Source organism: Myotis yumanensis, unplaced genomic scaffold (assembly GCF_028538775.1).
Source record: "Myotis yumanensis isolate MYYU_CA2020_CCGP unplaced genomic scaffold, mMyoYum1.0.hap1 SCAF_16, whole genome shotgun sequence".
NCBI lineage: Eukaryota > Metazoa > Chordata > Mammalia > Chiroptera > Vespertilionidae > Myotis > Myotis yumanensis.
The window spans coordinates 10446726-10463839 of record NW_027223767.1 but is presented as its reverse complement, the minus strand read 5'-3'; the positions used below and the strand labels follow the sequence as shown (position 1 = coordinate 10463839).

At 38.4% G+C, this 17114-nt stretch overlaps 1 protein-coding gene across 1 annotated transcript in view; it reads right to left on the bottom strand.

Annotated features, from left to right (window-relative positions):
* LOC138994806 (myosin-8) overlaps nt 1–15406 on the bottom strand; it is a 32377-nt gene extending 16971 nt beyond the window's left edge. Inside the window, exons 1-17 of the mRNA XM_070394984.1 lie at nt 15203–15406; nt 14420–14563; nt 14181–14337; nt 10415–10442; nt 10200–10314; nt 10017–10109; nt 9825–9888; nt 9065–9163; nt 8869–8972; nt 8508–8646; nt 7010–7128; nt 6744–6893; nt 5524–5694; nt 2868–3177; nt 2704–2771; nt 431–518; nt 228–345 (exon numbers count right to left, since the gene is read on the bottom strand). Of these exons, the coding sequence (XP_070251085.1) occupies nt 228–345; nt 431–518; nt 2704–2771; nt 2868–3177; nt 5524–5694; nt 6744–6893; nt 7010–7128; nt 8508–8646; nt 8869–8972; nt 9065–9163; nt 9825–9888; nt 10017–10109; nt 10200–10314; nt 10415–10442; nt 14181–14337; nt 14420–14563; nt 15203–15406 (2171 nt within the window). The remainder of the gene's footprint in view (nt 1–227; nt 346–430; nt 519–2703; nt 2772–2867; nt 3178–5523; nt 5695–6743; nt 6894–7009; nt 7129–8507; nt 8647–8868; nt 8973–9064; nt 9164–9824; nt 9889–10016; nt 10110–10199; nt 10315–10414; nt 10443–14180; nt 14338–14419; nt 14564–15202) is intronic.
* Between the last annotated feature and the right edge of the window lie 1708 nt (nt 15407–17114).

Here is a 17114-nt window from a genome sequence, read left to right as displayed (position 1 = left end):
AACAATATAATTTTTCCACTGTCTAATGCATGTCCCATTCCTATTTTTAAGAGACGTCACCTCTTCTAACTTGTTATTCTGTCCTCCCACCCCAAGACTATCTTATTTGGCTTCTTAATTTTATAATATTTACTAAGCAGGATACATGAAATACAGTGAACAGAGGACAATAATTAAATGAGTACATATTCATGGCATTCAGTGAAATACAACAAAGAGAGACTGGCCTTTGTTTAAAGTCCCCATATAAGATTCTGCTTGGGAATCCCTTCCTGCAGATTCTGATGCCTTCCAGCACACCATTGCACCTCAGCTGGTGCAGGACAAGTTCATGCTCCATGGCCCCTAAAAGGATATCAGAGTACTTAATACTGGGCACTGAATTTTTGAAGTTGTGCCTGTTTGATTATTTCATGCTCTTGTATCTTACCAGGAGTTTTGGTTTCATTGGGAATGATACACCGTACAAAGTGAGGGTGTGTACTCCTCAGATTGGTCATCAATTTATTTAAATTTTCCTAGAAAACCAGATAGAAGAGACTTGATGAGAAAGTTCTATTTCAGATTTCTGTTTTGTAATTATATGGAACTAATCTATGTACTCTCTTACCTATTAGGTATAAGTCTGTGAGGCTTCAATTGCTCTGTATTTTGTTTATTTTTAAAATCTTTATTGTTGAAAGTGTCACATATATCCCCTTTGCTCTGTATTTTAAAGACATCAAAATTCTAGTCTGCTAAATAACCAAAACGTTGCCAAAACCGGTTTGGCTCAGTGGATAGAGCGTTGGCCTGCGGACTGAAAGGTCCCGGGTTCGATTCCGGTCAAGGGCATGTACCTGGGTTGCGGGCACATCCCCCGTGGGAGATGTGCAGGAGGCAGATGTGCAGGAGGCAGCTGATCGATGTTTCTCTCCCATCGATGTTTCTAACTATCTATCTCTCTCCCTTCCTCTCTGTAAAAAAATCAATAAAATATATTAAAAATAAATAAATAAATAAATAACCAAAACGCCAAAATACTGGGAATAAATGTAACTCTCCAAGATATTAATTTCTGACACTTAGGACCTATCCTATAAACAAACTGAAAATTCAGTAGTCTTGATGCACAGGAAGTGTTCTCAACTGGGAATCAAGACAAAAGAATATGGCTTTGCTCTGACACTAATGAGCTGCTTGATTCTACAACGTCTTTTTTGTCTATCTGGAAATAATTGAGAGTACCTCTAAGATCTCTTTCTTCTCTCTCAGGGCTAAAAATTTCATAATAGTGGTTTATAGTGGCAACCTAGGTTAGCAATTGTTCCAACTTTTGCCATTTTTTCCTTGAGTTTATTATTCCCTGGAATGTGTAACATCTTTTTTTTTTTTTTTGTATTTTCTTTGAGGGTCTAAAATCATGAGACTATATAACCTTGTGTGGGTGGATCTTAGGTACCATACTGAAAATGACCCACAGTCTGGAGTGTAGCGGAGAAGTTATTCCAAAAATAGAGTAATTGCTTATGATAGATGATGGTGTTTTACTCAACCATAGAAAATTCACATGTAAACATTTCTCAGTATTTCTTATGTATATTCTTTGAGAGAAGGCAGAGTTGCCCTCTCCCCATCTCATTAAACTATATATAAAAGCCAAGTGATTGGAGCTATCAGAACAACCAAAGACCGATCGCTATGACGCACACTGCGGCCGGCCATCTGGCCTGATCGGGGGTGGGGCCAGTCGGCCAACCTCCTAGGCTCCTTCCCCCAGCTAGCCTGGCCCTGATCAGGGCTGGGGGGGGGGGAGGGGGGGGCGGGGCTGGCTGGACCCCACCCATGCACGAATTTGTGCACCAGACCTCTAGTTAGAAAATAAAAGGAATGCGTTTCTAATCTTGAAAACATGTACAAGGATAAGTTGATGAAACAATAGTTTATTGTGTGAGATAATGCAGATTGGTATTGAGAAAGAAAAAGAATAGGGCAGTATTCCTGTTTAGGTCATAGTTAGATCTGTATTTTAGTTATAAAAGAATTCTAACAAAGTAGCCATTAGACCAGACATTTAATTCAATTCCCTTTAGAAGAGTCTGTTTTCCAGCCACGTAAGAAGTCACATTATCTATAGTAAAATTATTATTGTTATTTTAAACTTGGAGTGCGGGAAACGAGTTAAGTCGGCTCGAGTGAATTGCGCATACTCCGCGGGAGCCGTCTTTAACTCGGTTCATATAGATTTGCGGTGGAGTGCGGGAAACGTGTAAACTCGGGCCGATTGTAACTGCGTATTACCAAATATTTGTTTGTAATCCACCCTTTTGGTGGATGGAACAAAACCAAAAGACAGAGCCATCTTATATTTTGGTGGGAAATTCACCCGCACTCCAAGTGTTAATATCAAGAGACAGTTTCTAATTTAATCATCCATCTAAATCTCTAGGCTTGGCTTTAGGTTATTTTCATCTATTACAAAAAACTAAATCTACAAACAGGTGTTTTGGTGGAAGGATGTTTCTAAGGGCTTTTTGGCATTCCTGAATACAATGGGTAAAGCTCCGACCCTTCAAAAGTATTGCTTTGGCTATACCCTGACAAGAGTGAATGTTTGAGGTGATTTTTATTAACATTCCATCCCCTCCTAGTTTATTCTGAATCCTATAATTATGTTAATTCATAGAAATCCAATAGGTGTTCTGAATTAAATTTGTACTTTACCCTAAAAAGAGCTGAGACAGTCTGGAAAGAAGAGCCTTTCTTCTTAGCACCTTTCTTTGCACCAGTGTCTGAGGTAAAAAGAAAACCCATCAATTAGAGGTTGGAATGGTACGTGAACATGCTGTGGGAATGGGTTGAAGTTAGATTAAGAGCACAGAAAGTACCTGCTTCTGTACCAGCATATGTGGAAAAGAGACTGGCCAGAGTCTTCATTGAAGACTTCTGGTACAGCCCGACCACGGTCTCATTCAGGGGGTCCTTGTTCTTGTCAAGCCAGCCGGCAATGTTGTAGTCCACGGTGCCCGCGTAGTGGATCAGAGAAAAGTGGGCCTCAGCCTTGCCTTTGACAACCTTGGGCTTCTGGAAGTTGGCAGACTTGCCCAGGTGCTGGTCATACAGCTTGTTCTTGAAGGAGGCGTCTGTGGCCTTGGGGAACATGCACTCCTCTTCCAGGATGGAGAAGATGCCTAGTGGCTGAATTCAGAAGAGTAGACATTGGTGTCAACCTATCTTCTTTCAAAAGATACAGTGGCTGTATCTTTTGATCAACTTATGATCATTTCCCAATTAATTATATTTATAAAGTAAAACAGAGTCATAGCTGAAGTCCTTTTGTTATCGCTAGAATGACCTTTCCACCCTTTTTTTCACATTCAGTCCACAGTATCATTTTTTTTCACTTTAAATTTTTTTACAGTTGACATACAATGTTATATTAGTTTCAGGTGTACAACCCAGTGATTAGACATTATATAGTTTACTGAGTGACCATCCCAATAAATCTAGTACCCATCTGACACCATACATAGTTGTTACAATATTATTGACAATATTCTCTATGCTGTACTTTATATCTCATGACTATTCTATAACAATCAATTTGTACTTCTTAATCCCTTAATCTTTTCACCCATCCCCCAATCCCACTTTCCATCTGGCAACTGTCAAAATGTTCTCTGTCTCTTGAGTCTGTTTCTGTGCTGCCTGTTCATTTATTTTGTTTTTTAGATTCAATTAATGATAGATATGTATTTTCTTCCATTTATTATTCATATTTTTATCTCTTTTCTTCTTCTTAAAGAAGAGCCTTTAACATTTCATGTTATACTAGTTTGGTGGAGATGTACTCCTTAGCTTTTTCTTGTCTGGGAAGCTCTTTATATGTCCTTCAATTCTAAATGATAGCTTTGTTGGATAGAGTGATCTTGGTTGTAGGTCCTTGCTTTTCTCAGTTTGACTGTTTATGTATTTTTTAATGTTATTTAAAAAATCCTCACTCAAGGATATGTTTTTATTGATCTTAGAGAGAGGAAGGGAGACAGAACATGAGAGAGAGAAACATTGATGTGAGAATCATTGACCAATTGCCTCCCAAACAAGCCCTGACTGGAAATCAAACCTGAAATCTAGCCCAACTGGTGTGGCTCAGGGGTTTGAGTGTTGACCTATGAACCCCAAAATCATGGTTTGATTCCCTGTCAGGGCACATGCTCAGATTGTGGGCTTGGTCCCCATTAGGGGGCATGCAGGAGGCAGCTGATGAAGGATTCTCATTATTGATGCTTCTGTCCCTCTCTCACTCCCCCTTCCTCTCTCTGAAATCAATAAAAATATATGAAAACAAAACAAAACAAAAAGCCCACAAACCCAAAACCTAGGTATGTGCCCCGACTGGGAATGGAACCAACAACCTTTTGGTGTACTATATGATGCTTCAACTAACTGAGAAACACTGGCCAGGGCCAGTTTGAATATTTCTTGCTATTCTCTTCTGGCCTGCAAAGTTTCTGCTGACAGTCTTATCAGAGTTCCCTTGTAGGTAACTAACTACTTTTCTCTTTCTGCTTTTAAGATTCTTTCCTTGTCTTTAACCTTTTGCATTTTAATTATGATGTATCTTGGTATGGGCCTCTTTAGATTCAACTTGTTTGGGACTCTCTATGCTTTCTGGACTTGTCTGTGTATTTCATTCAACAGGTTAGGAAAGTTTTCCATCATTAGTTTTTCACAAAGGCTTTCAATTTTTTACTCTCTCTCTCTGTTCTCCTTGTGGCACCCTCATGATGCAAATGTTGATACACTTGAGGTTGTCCCAGAGATTCCTTATACTACCCTCATTTTTTTAATTCTTTTCCTTTTTGCACAGCATGATTTTTACTAAAAGAAGAGCTGGACCCAAACTCCAAATGTCAGCACAGCATGGGGGGTGAACTGTTAAAAGGTTCTATACTGATTATACTTGTTTCCTATTGAATGAATTAACCTATTGACAAAGTTTCATTTTGCTATGAAAAGTACCTAGAATGATGGTTACTTTATATGCAATAATTAAATACTATAAATAAACCAAACCTTATGTAAGACATTTTGTGTATTTAATCTCCTTAAAGATAGATTATGAAAAAGCATAAGCACTTTGATTTCTTGACTTCCAAACAGATTAACTTTCATATGAGCTCTAGCTGTGTTGCTTGTGCATTAATTTTAATTTAGGAAAAAGACTTATTTTTATTGGATCATCATGGAGATGGATTTAGAACTAATGAGGCAGTTCCTCTAGTGAAGCAGACCATATCAATAAAGTCTTCAGTGCTGCCTTAAAATTAGATTTGGATCAGTGTTAGAAGAAAAACTGGTTGGACAAAATGAAACTAAAGCACTGTGGTCCCTCGTACGTAAAAGTTGAAAAGAAAAAGTTATTTCTAAATAGTAATTTTCTAATTTGTATTACAATTTAAGATTAATGTAATGCCTTTTAGAGTTGCTTAATATACTTGGAAAAGCTATCCTTACAGTTCAGCCTTTAGAAATCAAACAGACCTTCTCAATGAGCTCAATGCAGGCAGCCAGGTCCATCCCAAAGTCAATGAACGTCCACTCGATGCCTTCCTTCTTGTACTCCTCCTGCTCCAGCACGAACATGTGGTGGTTGAAAAACTGTTGCAGTTTCTCGTTGGTGAAGTTGATGCACAGCTGTTCCAGGCTGTTATACTGCACAAAACAAAATTTTCAACATTAAATTGATTTTATCGCAGTAAAATTTATTATTGAAAAAATATTTTATTTTATTGAAAAACATGTAGAAGATATTAATGAAATAAAAATTAAACGAATTGTTGGTTCTTCAAAAATCCCAGGGAAAAATGATTATTTTTGACATGAACCTTTTCCATGAATTCTGAACATTAGTTAAAAACATACATATCAGTCATACAGCAAGAATTCTGATAGAATCTACTGCCTTCTACCTCTAAGATTTCATGGGCAATATTATTCATTAAAAGTACAACCATGATTCTATGAGTTATGATTCAGATTTAAGGATGAAAGTAATGTATTAGAAAAACTTCACTTCTTTTACCACCCTCATTCTCCAATTCAAGATAAAGCTCACATTTTCACTTTTGAGTGTCACATTATTAAGGAAAGCTTATCTAATTTCTGTTCTTTTCATATAAAAAATTTAGCAAATCCTCCTTGTCAGGTCTGTGAAAGTAGGGACCTGATATGGTATAGTAATTGAAGATCTGAATCTTTGTTACAATTTACATCTTCATTTTATAGACAGTGAAGCTGATGCCCCAGGGGGAAATGGTATGTGTCACATGAACTTGCCTCTACCTGTAGGCCCTTTCTCATTGATGGGCGATGCCTTGATGACCAAATGCTTCAGAGCTGGGTTCCTGTCCTGGTTTTGCCTTATGTGGCTGGAGGATCTTTAGCATGTGTTTTGATTTTCCTGATCTCCATTCTCCACATGTTATTTGCAGTAATATTAATTACTCCTTGGTGAGTTGTTTTGAAGGTTAAATGAGGTAGTCTTAGTATAAGTGCCAGAAATACACTTTCTCAATGAATGTTAGTTATCATTATTACTACATTCTGTTACCTCTTAGATATTTTGGAGGTAACTCTAGGAGCAGTGTTAGAGAAAGCAGTGCAGAAACTACAAATGCAAATAAGTAATGATAATACGTAGTATATAGATCAAAGTCTAAGTTACCTTCTTCCCACTTTTTATTGAAATGAAGATAACTCACATCAAAGATCTCAAAGCCAGCGATGTCCAAGACCCCAATGAAGTACTGCCTGGGCTGCTTGGTGTCCAGCTGCTGGTTGATGCGGGTGACCATCCACAGGAACATCTTCTCGTAGACGGCTTTGGCCAGAGCACCCACTGAGTTGTACACCTTCATGGACAGAGTAATGTTTTTGATGATGTTAAAGGCATTATTAAAGGAGTAATGTTTGCTGGCATTATTCAAAGACCTGGAATGTGTATGATTCTTTGGGGTCGTGCACTTACCTGCTGTACAGTCTGGCCTTTGGTGACATACTCATTGCCGACCTTGACCCTGGGGTAGCAGAGGGCTTTGAGCAGGTCAGCAGAGTTCAGATTCTGGAGATAGGCCGCCTTGTCAGCAACTTCAGAGATGCAATTAGAGAAATGTTGTGTAATGGCAGATACTCTCTTTAATCCAATCTTTCTATTTTTCTCCAATCCATTTTCTTTATTATTTAAGTAAAACCTTTAAATAATTCTATAGAACAGTGGTTCTCAACCTTCTGGCCCTTTAAATACAGTTCCTCATGTTGTGACCCAACCATAAAATTATTTTCGTTGCTACTTCATAACTGTAATGTTGCTACTGTTATGAATCATAATGTAACTATCTGATATGCAGGATGGTCTTAGGCGACCCCTGTGAAAGGGTCGTTCGACCGCCAAAGGGGTCGCAACCCACAGGTTGAGAACCGCTGCTATAGAAGGTCAGATGAGGCTCTCTGTACATTAGAGAATGTGCTTGCTAATAAGTGATCAATCAGTTATACTGGTCTTTTGTAATTTATTGCAAGCAGCTTTTGAGAAACTCACCCACAATAAACGTATGTTCAGTGTTAATGGAAGTATTTTATGTAAGGTACAAGCTACAGTCTCTTCTCTTAAGACACATTAGGTGTAGTTGGAGGGATAAGATAAATACATCTTAATATCCCGTTAGGGATGGGCAAAAGAATATTTGGATCCTTATCTTAGTTTTGCTCCTCCCAATTTCATCTCATTGGGTCAGTTTCTTTATCTGAAAATGTGGGAAATAAATTTCACTACAGAGTCTCTAAAATTCTGTCAATGACTATACTGTAAATGCCACAGGTCAGGTACAAAAGTAATTGCTGAAAAGCTTAGGAGATGGAGAGAGAATGCCAAGCTAGGAGGTCAGGAAGGGCTTCAAGGAGCAGATAACCAGCTTTGGTGGTAGGTCTTATATGTTCCATGTTCTTTCTGTGCATGGAGTACATGGTTTTTCTTTCTCAGTTTCTTTGTATCTTGTTTTCTGCCTGGACTGTCTACAGGTTAATATATAGTCAACATACACGCACGCAGATGTCTAGGAACATCCTTCACCCTCAGCTGTGTCTGGTTAGATCCTGTATTACCAGCTACCAGGTTTATCTAGCTAGTGCTGAAAGAGACCACAAGGTCAAGTTATCTTCTATACCTACCCGCCATTGCCAAGGCAAACCAGGAGCACTATTACATCTCATTCTCTTTCTAATAATCTTTCCGTCTCCCCCCCCCCACCCCCATTGTGATTTTCTTAGGGTTCATTTTAACTTATTTGGGCTGGATAGAAATGATGGCGATACGGAGATGTGAGGAAGGAACAGGGGTGAGGAAAGCATGCAATGTATAAATGTGTGTGTGCCCTTCAGAAGTCTGACTAAGAAGATTTGAGTTTAGAATAAGCTTTTTTTCTTGCCATTTTCTCTAATTTGAACCCAGATGGAGCTTCATTTTATACCTTCAGTGCCGTCTGGCTCAGCTTGCTCCTCACGCTGCTTTTGCTTGAATTTCATGTTCCCATAATGCATTACTGCCCCTGTGAGCTTATAGATGGACACTTTCTCTTCAGGAGTAAAGCCCAGGATGTCAATGGCACTCTACCAGGAGAAATGAGAGGATAAAGATGAGGGCAGAAGAGATGAACATTTAGGAGAGTTTATACTGTATCCTAAAGTAACCATAGCTACAGTGAGTTTGCTATTGTCATCCCCATTCATAATAGGTTTTTTAAAAAGTGTGTGTGTGTGGGTGTGAGAGAGAGAGAGAGAGAGAGAGAGAGAGAGAGACAGAGACAGAGAGAGAGAGACAGACTGACTTACATCCGTGGCCATCAGCTCTTCTTGGTCATCAATGCTGGGGACTGTGATCTCCCCTTGACTGACAAAGGCATAGTCATATGGGTTCGTGGTGATCAGGAGCATTTCTGGGCACATAGAATTCAGGAGATACATTTCACATAAGAAGTTGTTAATAAAGAAAATTAAATTTCATCTATGAATTTAAGATCTTTCTTACCAATCAGATCTGGCTTCTTATTGGAAGTAATCTGATAAAAAATATGGTAACTTCTTTCTGCCTTTAGCTGGAAAGTAACTCTGGACTTTTCTAGAAGATCTGGAAAGAAATGACATTAGACATTGAATTAGAAGAAAATATAAATGCTCCCGAGATAGTAAATTAATCTCAGTGTCTCTATACAATTGGGGACATTATACAGGCTCTCTTGAGATTTCTGTTTGGTGATCGATCCTTTTGGTGATACATATATGAATTTCAAATACATATGGGAGCTGCCCAAGGTTCTTACCATTTAAGAGCAGAGACTGAAGCATAGCTGCTCTAGCAAAAACAAACTTTCCCTCTGGGGATCTGTGGCCTCTGTATTATAATTGATCCTTAGCATCCCTTCCTTAGATCACCTCAGACTCTGTGGTCAGGGGCTTCCGTGGAAACACTTACCAAAGCTCAAATCAAGAGCAAATCACAGAGATATATTGTAAACCTATAGGTAACTTTTAAGAACCCATAAATAGCTCTAATGTTTGTCCTGGAAAAAAATTTCATAGTTGCTTCTGAGGCAGCAATTCCAGAATGTGCTATAGAACTATCAGTCTGAGATTGAGGTAAATGGAGCACACAGTGGATCATGAATAAGCCTGGCATTGGCTCAAGGGCAACACTGGCAGCAGTCTCAGTGCGTACCAACTGTTGCAAAATACCCCTGTTAATGAAATCACTTCTCTCTCTCTTGATTTTCAATGGTCTTGCTACTCACATGTTTCAATATCAGCAGAAGCCAGCTTCCCTGTAGTACCGAAGTGGATTCTAATGAATTTACCCTTGAAAAGAGAAAGATGATTTAGTATTAAAAAGTTGAAGCACACAGTGATGCAGTTGAAATGATAATTCAGATGGCTACTCTGGCACTTAAGGGCAGAGAAGACCCCTCTGTGACCAAGACACTTACAAAGCGAGAAGAGTTGTCATTCCTCACTGTCTTGGCATTGCCAAAGGCCTCCAGCAGGGGGTTGGCACTGATGATTTGATCTTCCAGTGTCCCCTGCAAAGGCAAGCGCAGTGCTCACATCTGAGGCTCCCCACTTCCTGAGAGCCCCGACAGTCTTGATTCTGACTGTGGTATTGGACTCACCTTCATTTTGCCAGAAGTAGCTTCCTCCTTCTTCTTCTCCCCAGTAACTGCAATTGTTGCAAAGTACTGGATGACACGCTTGGTGTTCACAGTCTTCCCTGCACCAGATTCTCCACTGTCAAATAGAAACCAGAGAAGACATCAGAACTACAGCTCACATTATTAACATCTAAGATAATCACCACAAACCAGAGAAGATTAAAAATATCACATACGTGATCAGGATGGACTGGTTCTCGCGATCTGTGAAAGAGAAATCAAGCCCAGTCAATATGAATATTTTTTAATCAGTTCAGATCAAATACAGCTTGTCATTTTTCACCTTTTGAAGATGTTGCCTATAATTTTTGTGTGTGTGTTTTTTTTAGCCTCCATTATAGTACTTGCCACTTGGAGAAAAATTTGTGAAAAAGACAGGCTAATAATCATCTATTTCTTTTTGTATTTTATTAATTTTTAAAACTTATATTATGGGAAATTTCAAACATATACAAAAGTAGAGACAATAAAGCACCCCCTTATACCCATTATATAGCTTCAACAATTATTATCATTTGGTCATTTTATTTAAAATGTTTTTATTGATTTCAAAGAGAGGAAGGGGAGAGGAAGCGATAGAAATATCAATGATGAGAAAGAATCATTGATGAGCTGCCTCCTGCATGACCCCTACTGGGGATAGAACTGACCTCCTGGTTCATGGATTGATGCTAAACCACTGAGCCACACTGGCCAGACATTTGGTCAATTTTATATAATCCATACCCCTTCCCCCCCGGCCATATCTCACTAGATTGTTTTAGAGAAAACCCCAGGGATCATATAATTTCATATGTAAATACTTCAGTAAGAATCATAGAATTTTGAAGTTTAACAGATAAAGAAGCTGAGACCCAGAATGGAATAAGTGACTTTTTAAATAAATACATAGCTTGCTAAGGACAAAGATAGTCAGGCCTAACTTCTAGTTTATATATTTTTTCTGCTACCTGTCCCTCTCTCAGTTCTTGATATCATTACTTCGACTGCTGGTAATATTAAATAAGGAAGGGTTCTGGAATTGTGTTTGTGTTCATTTACCTTTTTTGGAAGGCATTGTTTTAGAGATTCACTTCACTTTTATTACAAATAAGCACAATCTCAGATCAGTACAGCTAGTTTAAGAGCTGATATTAGTAGAAATTATTCCAAAATTATTCTCAGGTCACTAATAACTAGTTATCTCACATAAAAGGGGGGGAAATCCCTCTTTCCCCCCAATCTAGGAAAAGATATCCTGTGTATGCTTTCATATGAGTTTATGCATTCCCAAATTTTGTCTGGCTAGTTATCCACCACTTATCCAATGGATTCATTCAGTCTTTTGGAGAGAAAGATATAGACCAGAGGTGGGCAACCCCTGGCACGCGTGCCAAACATGGCACGCCAGTAACTTTTGCTGGCACGCAAAACCCTCACTTATAATCTTCCATTTACAATTTTTTTCTTAATATCAACTTTTTTATTTTTCAGATAAATTCAGTGTAGGTGCATCTTAGATAAATAAATAATTTTACATAACAAGTTATCTTAAAGACCATAGACATGGATTGATGAGAGAGGGGAAGAGCAATTTCTATGTCTCTGCCTTAACTCTCCCTGCCTTCCTAGATCCGACCAGTGTTTTGGTTTCATCCACATATGCTTGTGAATCTTTGTTCTCAGTGATGAATTTTGTTAAGTCTCATAATAGGAGTAGCCTGACGGATGAAAGTAGTAGCTCGTGCATATCTCTGAAGGTCACGAAATATAAACCTGATGTAAAATCTCTGTCATCAGTGATGCAGCAGCAAAAGTCCCACTGATAATATCAAACGGAGTCATAAAGTTTTCTGTCAGACTATCAGTGTACATGTATACATTAAAAAATAAATGTATTTTTCATCATCAAATATTGTGTTTTTGTCGCTAGAATGAATTTTATTATTTCTTCAAGGTTCTTCACATACGTACACCTTAAGAGATATCAAGTAGGCGTAACATGTTCTCAAAAAATTAGGGTTGGCACAAAGAAGAATTTTGAGTCAGAGATTTTGCTGGTTTTGGCATGCACTCACAAAAAGGTTGCCCACTCCTGATATAGACTAATGATAGTATCTGGGACATATGGGCATATCAAGTTTATGGCAGATGCTGCTACTATAAAAATCCTCAGGATTTAAGAGAATTCCTCTGCTGAAGGATTCCAAAATGCTTTATAAAAACCATTATCATTTACTTTTATTCTTTTTATGTCACATTCATTTTTAAATATTAAAAACAAAAATTGTCACTAGTTAATATGATTGATAAGTTGATTTGTACCAATCTCATGATATGTTAAAACTCTAATTTTAAAACGATAGATCATAGATTTTAGAGAATTCTCAAATCTAAAAATCTATTCAGAGAAATGGATACAAATATAGATATTGTTTAGATGTAGATACAGATTTTAGAGAACTTTAAAGTTCAGTCCAGGGAAGTATATACAGATTTTGGAACATTTTCAGATTGATTTTTTTTCCAGTGGAAGAAAAATCATGAAAGATCATTATCACACCCAGTGGGAGCCTAGATAAGAAAACAATGTTCTAGTGTCTTGGCAATGCTAAAATAACATCACCAGGTCCAACGCCACAGTTTTGCATGATTTTATACGTAAATCATGTTTGGAAACCACAAGTAATCTTGAATTTGGAGCAGTTCCAAAGCTTGGGGGGACCTTGGTAACAGGGGTGGCAGTGTTAGTGAAGCTGCTGAGTATTAGAAGTCTGAAATAAGCCAGCATGTGCATAAATTCTGAAAGGCAGTTCGCTTCTGTGGACAACCACAGAACAGTTTACTGGCATGAAATCCTTATAGAACTGCTGGCCAGTTTGTAAGGGAAGATTCCCATTTAATTCCTTTCTCTTCTCTCTTCTCCTTAAAAGGACAATTTAAAAACAAGTGCAACCAAACAAACACAACAGAATAGAACAAAACCCTCGCAGTCACTCAAATCCCATGGACCAACAGGAAATGCAGGGATTTAGAACATTTCCAAAGGCAAAAAATTTGCTGTGTGAAGATGAAAGATTTTAATGCTGTATTTGGGCCTATAATTCATATCAAAGGTTTTTGTTTGTACTTTGATAAGACAGGAATAACCAATTTTGAAATCATTTAAAAAATATTGCCGAAACCGGTTTGGCTCAGTGGATAGAGCGTTGGCCTGTGGACTGAAGGGTCCTGGGTTCGATTCCGGTCAAGGGCATGTACCTGGGTTGCGGGCACATCCCCAGTGGGAGATGTGCAGGAGGCAGCTGGTCGATGTTTCTCTCTCATCGATGTTTCTGACTCTCTATCCCTCTCCCTTCCTCTCTGTAAAAAATCAATAAAATATATTTAAAAAAATATATTTTCAAAGAAAGAGCAGTTTTAATTTTTTTATTCTAATAGGAAAATGCATCAAAATCTTTGGGAAGATAGTGATAGCTCTAGTTTTCACCCTTTTTTACCCCTACAGCTGGCAATATTAGCTGTGCTGTTTAAAGATAAAGATAAGAATTCACAAAGCGTTTCAGCTATAGCTGCTATTTTCCTTGATCGCTCTGGATGTGGATATTTAAAAAGAATCTATTGGAACATTTTTCTGTCCAAATCAGAAAGTAAAAAAATAGGGAAAGCAAACATGTTTACAGAGTTCTGTTAATTGTTTCAACTAGGCTTCCAGGGCCTAGCTGGCTGAGCTGGGCAGATCAGTGAACCCAGTGAGCTTCCTTCCCTTCATTCATCTGTAAAGTGGAGATGGCTGGCTGCTGGGAAGAACATACGTCATTATGGCTCTGAACGTTCTTTGAAAACAGTGATGCCCCTTGTGGCTGCAGTGTACTATTATAATCAAGGCCCAGAAAAATCTGTTCGTTTGTTGTTTAAAATTCTGTCGCCACATTTCTGTAAACAGATGAATCACCCACTCACCAGTCAGCATGAACTGATAGGCGTTGTCAGAGATGGAGAAGATGTGGGGCGGGGCCTCCTGGCGCTTTTTGCCTCGGTAGGCAGCCACCACCTCGGGGTTATACACCGGCAGCCACTTGTAAGGGTTGACAGTGACACAGAAGAGGCCCGAGTAGGTCTGAGAAAAGCAGAAAATGCAGCATGTGAGTCGTGTTTTTACTCGCAGAGATAAACAATAAACAGATTAGAAGGGCGCTCACATAGATCATCCAGGCTGCATAGCGCTCTTTGAGGTTGTACAGCACTCCAGGCTCATGCAGATGGGTCATCATGGCCATGTCCTCGATCTTGTCATATTTCGGAGGGTTCATAGGGAAGACTTGGTCTTCCCTGACAGTTAGAGTCTGGCAAGTAAAGTAAGAGACCAGTTTGTATTAATGATTGGAGGTAGGGTTTGTGTTTATCTGTTTTGGTTATAACCTACACTTGCAGACACTGCAAGTCTGAAATGAAAAGATACTCGTTTCAGAGTTTGATGCTAAGAAAATTTGTTCCCTATGATGAACTTTTAAAAAATATTTTTTTCCTACCACATTCCCCCTCCCAGGTTACCAGGTTATGTCCTTTCACTCTTATTCTAATAGGCTGCATTTTTTTAAAAAAATTTTTCCTTGCCATTCATTACAAGTAATTTCTATGGGGGGGGGCAGTAATGGAAATATTAATACATTATTTAACTTAGTAAACAATACTTAGTTTGATAGGAGAAGTTAGTGTTTATTCTTCCAAATGTGGGGATTGGGGAATTGAAGGGAAACGCTAGAGGTCCATACTAGTGGGTTCAAGTTGTGTGGGGAGTTGGGAAGGCAGGAAATGAGGTTACTGCTGAGAATTTCTTTTGCTTTCAAATATGATGTTCTCAAATGAACTACAAGGATGCTTGTATTGGCCATAGGCTTAGAGATTCCTACTCAGTAAGGCCTCAACTCGAATGGAGGAGATAGAGAAATAAAACAGAAGTTTTTCTCCAGGTTTTTACTTACTGCTCCACTTTCTGTCTTTACAGTTACTTTCCCTCCATCCTTGCTTTGTATGACGCTCTTCACGTAGGCTTCCTTGGGCTCCACGACAAAGACTGATGTTTTAGCATCAAAGGGCTTGTTTTGGGCCTCAATCCGCTCCTTTTCTGATTTTCGAAGATAGGGAGCGGCTTCACCAAAAACAGCCATCTCAGCGTCCGAACTCATGGCTGCGATTTATTTAGCAGGGGATTCTGCCCTGGGGAAGAAATGGGACAGCAGGAAAACAGGAACCAGACGGCATAAAATCTGAGTTAGGATTTGAAATGAAAGAAATGCTGAGCCTCTATTGCCTAGGCTGTAACTATTCTTTCAAACTGTGGTTATCAGTGTTCTTAGACAGAAACTCTAACACAGGACCGGTGTGGAATGAGATTGTCATTTGAGTCTTCATTTTTAGGACTTGAAAATTGCCTTCCCAGAGTGTATGTGACTTGATCCTTGGGGATTGGGTATCTACAATTGAGTGAGAACGGAATCCTTGCATCATTTTAATCTCTAAACTGGAACAATATCTATAGCTAAACCTGTTGGTGGATTGTTTTAAAACAACTGTCACTTTTTAATCCTTTCTTTTTTCCCTGCATGCTTTCATCTGCCATATGCTAGGGAAATCATAGAATTCGGAAGGAAAGTTTGTCTTGTGAAATGAAGATTAATGTGTTCAAAACTGTCAAAAACATCCTTGCCTTTATAGTTGGCCGTTTTTTAAAAAACTCATAAGCCAAATAATTATTTTTAACATCTACTTTATGTTAATATTTGGGGTTATATCTCTCAGTGGGTTGTTAAAAGAACCTCATAATAAATTCTCAGTACTCTGGGTTTGTTGTCATTTGGTTTGTTACCAAGAGACTTAACATTGCCTTAACTCCAAAGTCTCTTTGACACTTTTTTGGCATGAGAGATTTCAATTGTTAGAAATGAAAGCTCCAGCATGAAGAAGGCCCCTTCTTTCCATATAAATTCCACAGCTTCTTTTTTTCCATCCAGAAAAAGAAAAAAGACAAAAATTAAGAGTTCACCCCACGCATGTAAGCCGTTGTCCTGTGATTGAGAGACAGGCCAGGCAACATTGGTATGCTAAATAGATCGAATCTTCCTTTACTTTCAGGTGAACATTACTTGAGGAAGGGCTAGGGAGCTCTTCCAATTTAGGTACTGTATTTAGCACTGTGTGGGTGTAATACTTGTGACTTTTTAATGACCAATAATAAATCTTTCTAAAAACCAATAGCAGTGAATTATTAGAAAGTAGCTGAAATATTGTGGTTTTAACAAGATGTTTGTTTGTTAAATTTTTAGGTAAAAATTTTTTCGGGTGCCTAAGAAATCTTGGTAAAATGTTTAATTGTTCAACACTTGGCAGTAGAAGGAGGTTGGCATGGAATAGACCATTGCCCCTGGACAGATCTAAGTGCAGCTGAGAATTCACTGTCACAGTTCATTCTGGCCTAAATGGTCCTTTAATCCTGGAACTCAAATGAAGGTAGTCTCTGAGAATAAGATGTTCTGAAAATATGACTTGCTAGCATTTATATGCAGCCACTCACTTGGAAGCACCATCTAACATAATTGTAAAAACGTAGAAATGGTGTTTAATTAAGAGCCATTCTCATCTACATTTAGAATAACTTCCTATGTCATCAATAAATGAATAAAGCTGAGTCTTACCTCTGGAGTTCCAGATGAAAATGCAGGTTCAGAAGTGTCTAACACTGTAAAACAATAATTTTGTTTTTAAAATTTTCTAAGCTCTGAAATGCTAGTAAAGTAGTTACAGAATTAAAATTTCTCTGGTCTAAAGCTTAGCTCTATGAAAATAAAAGTCAAAGTTGGGAGGAAGAGTTTCATGCTCAGAGATGGATCATGTGGC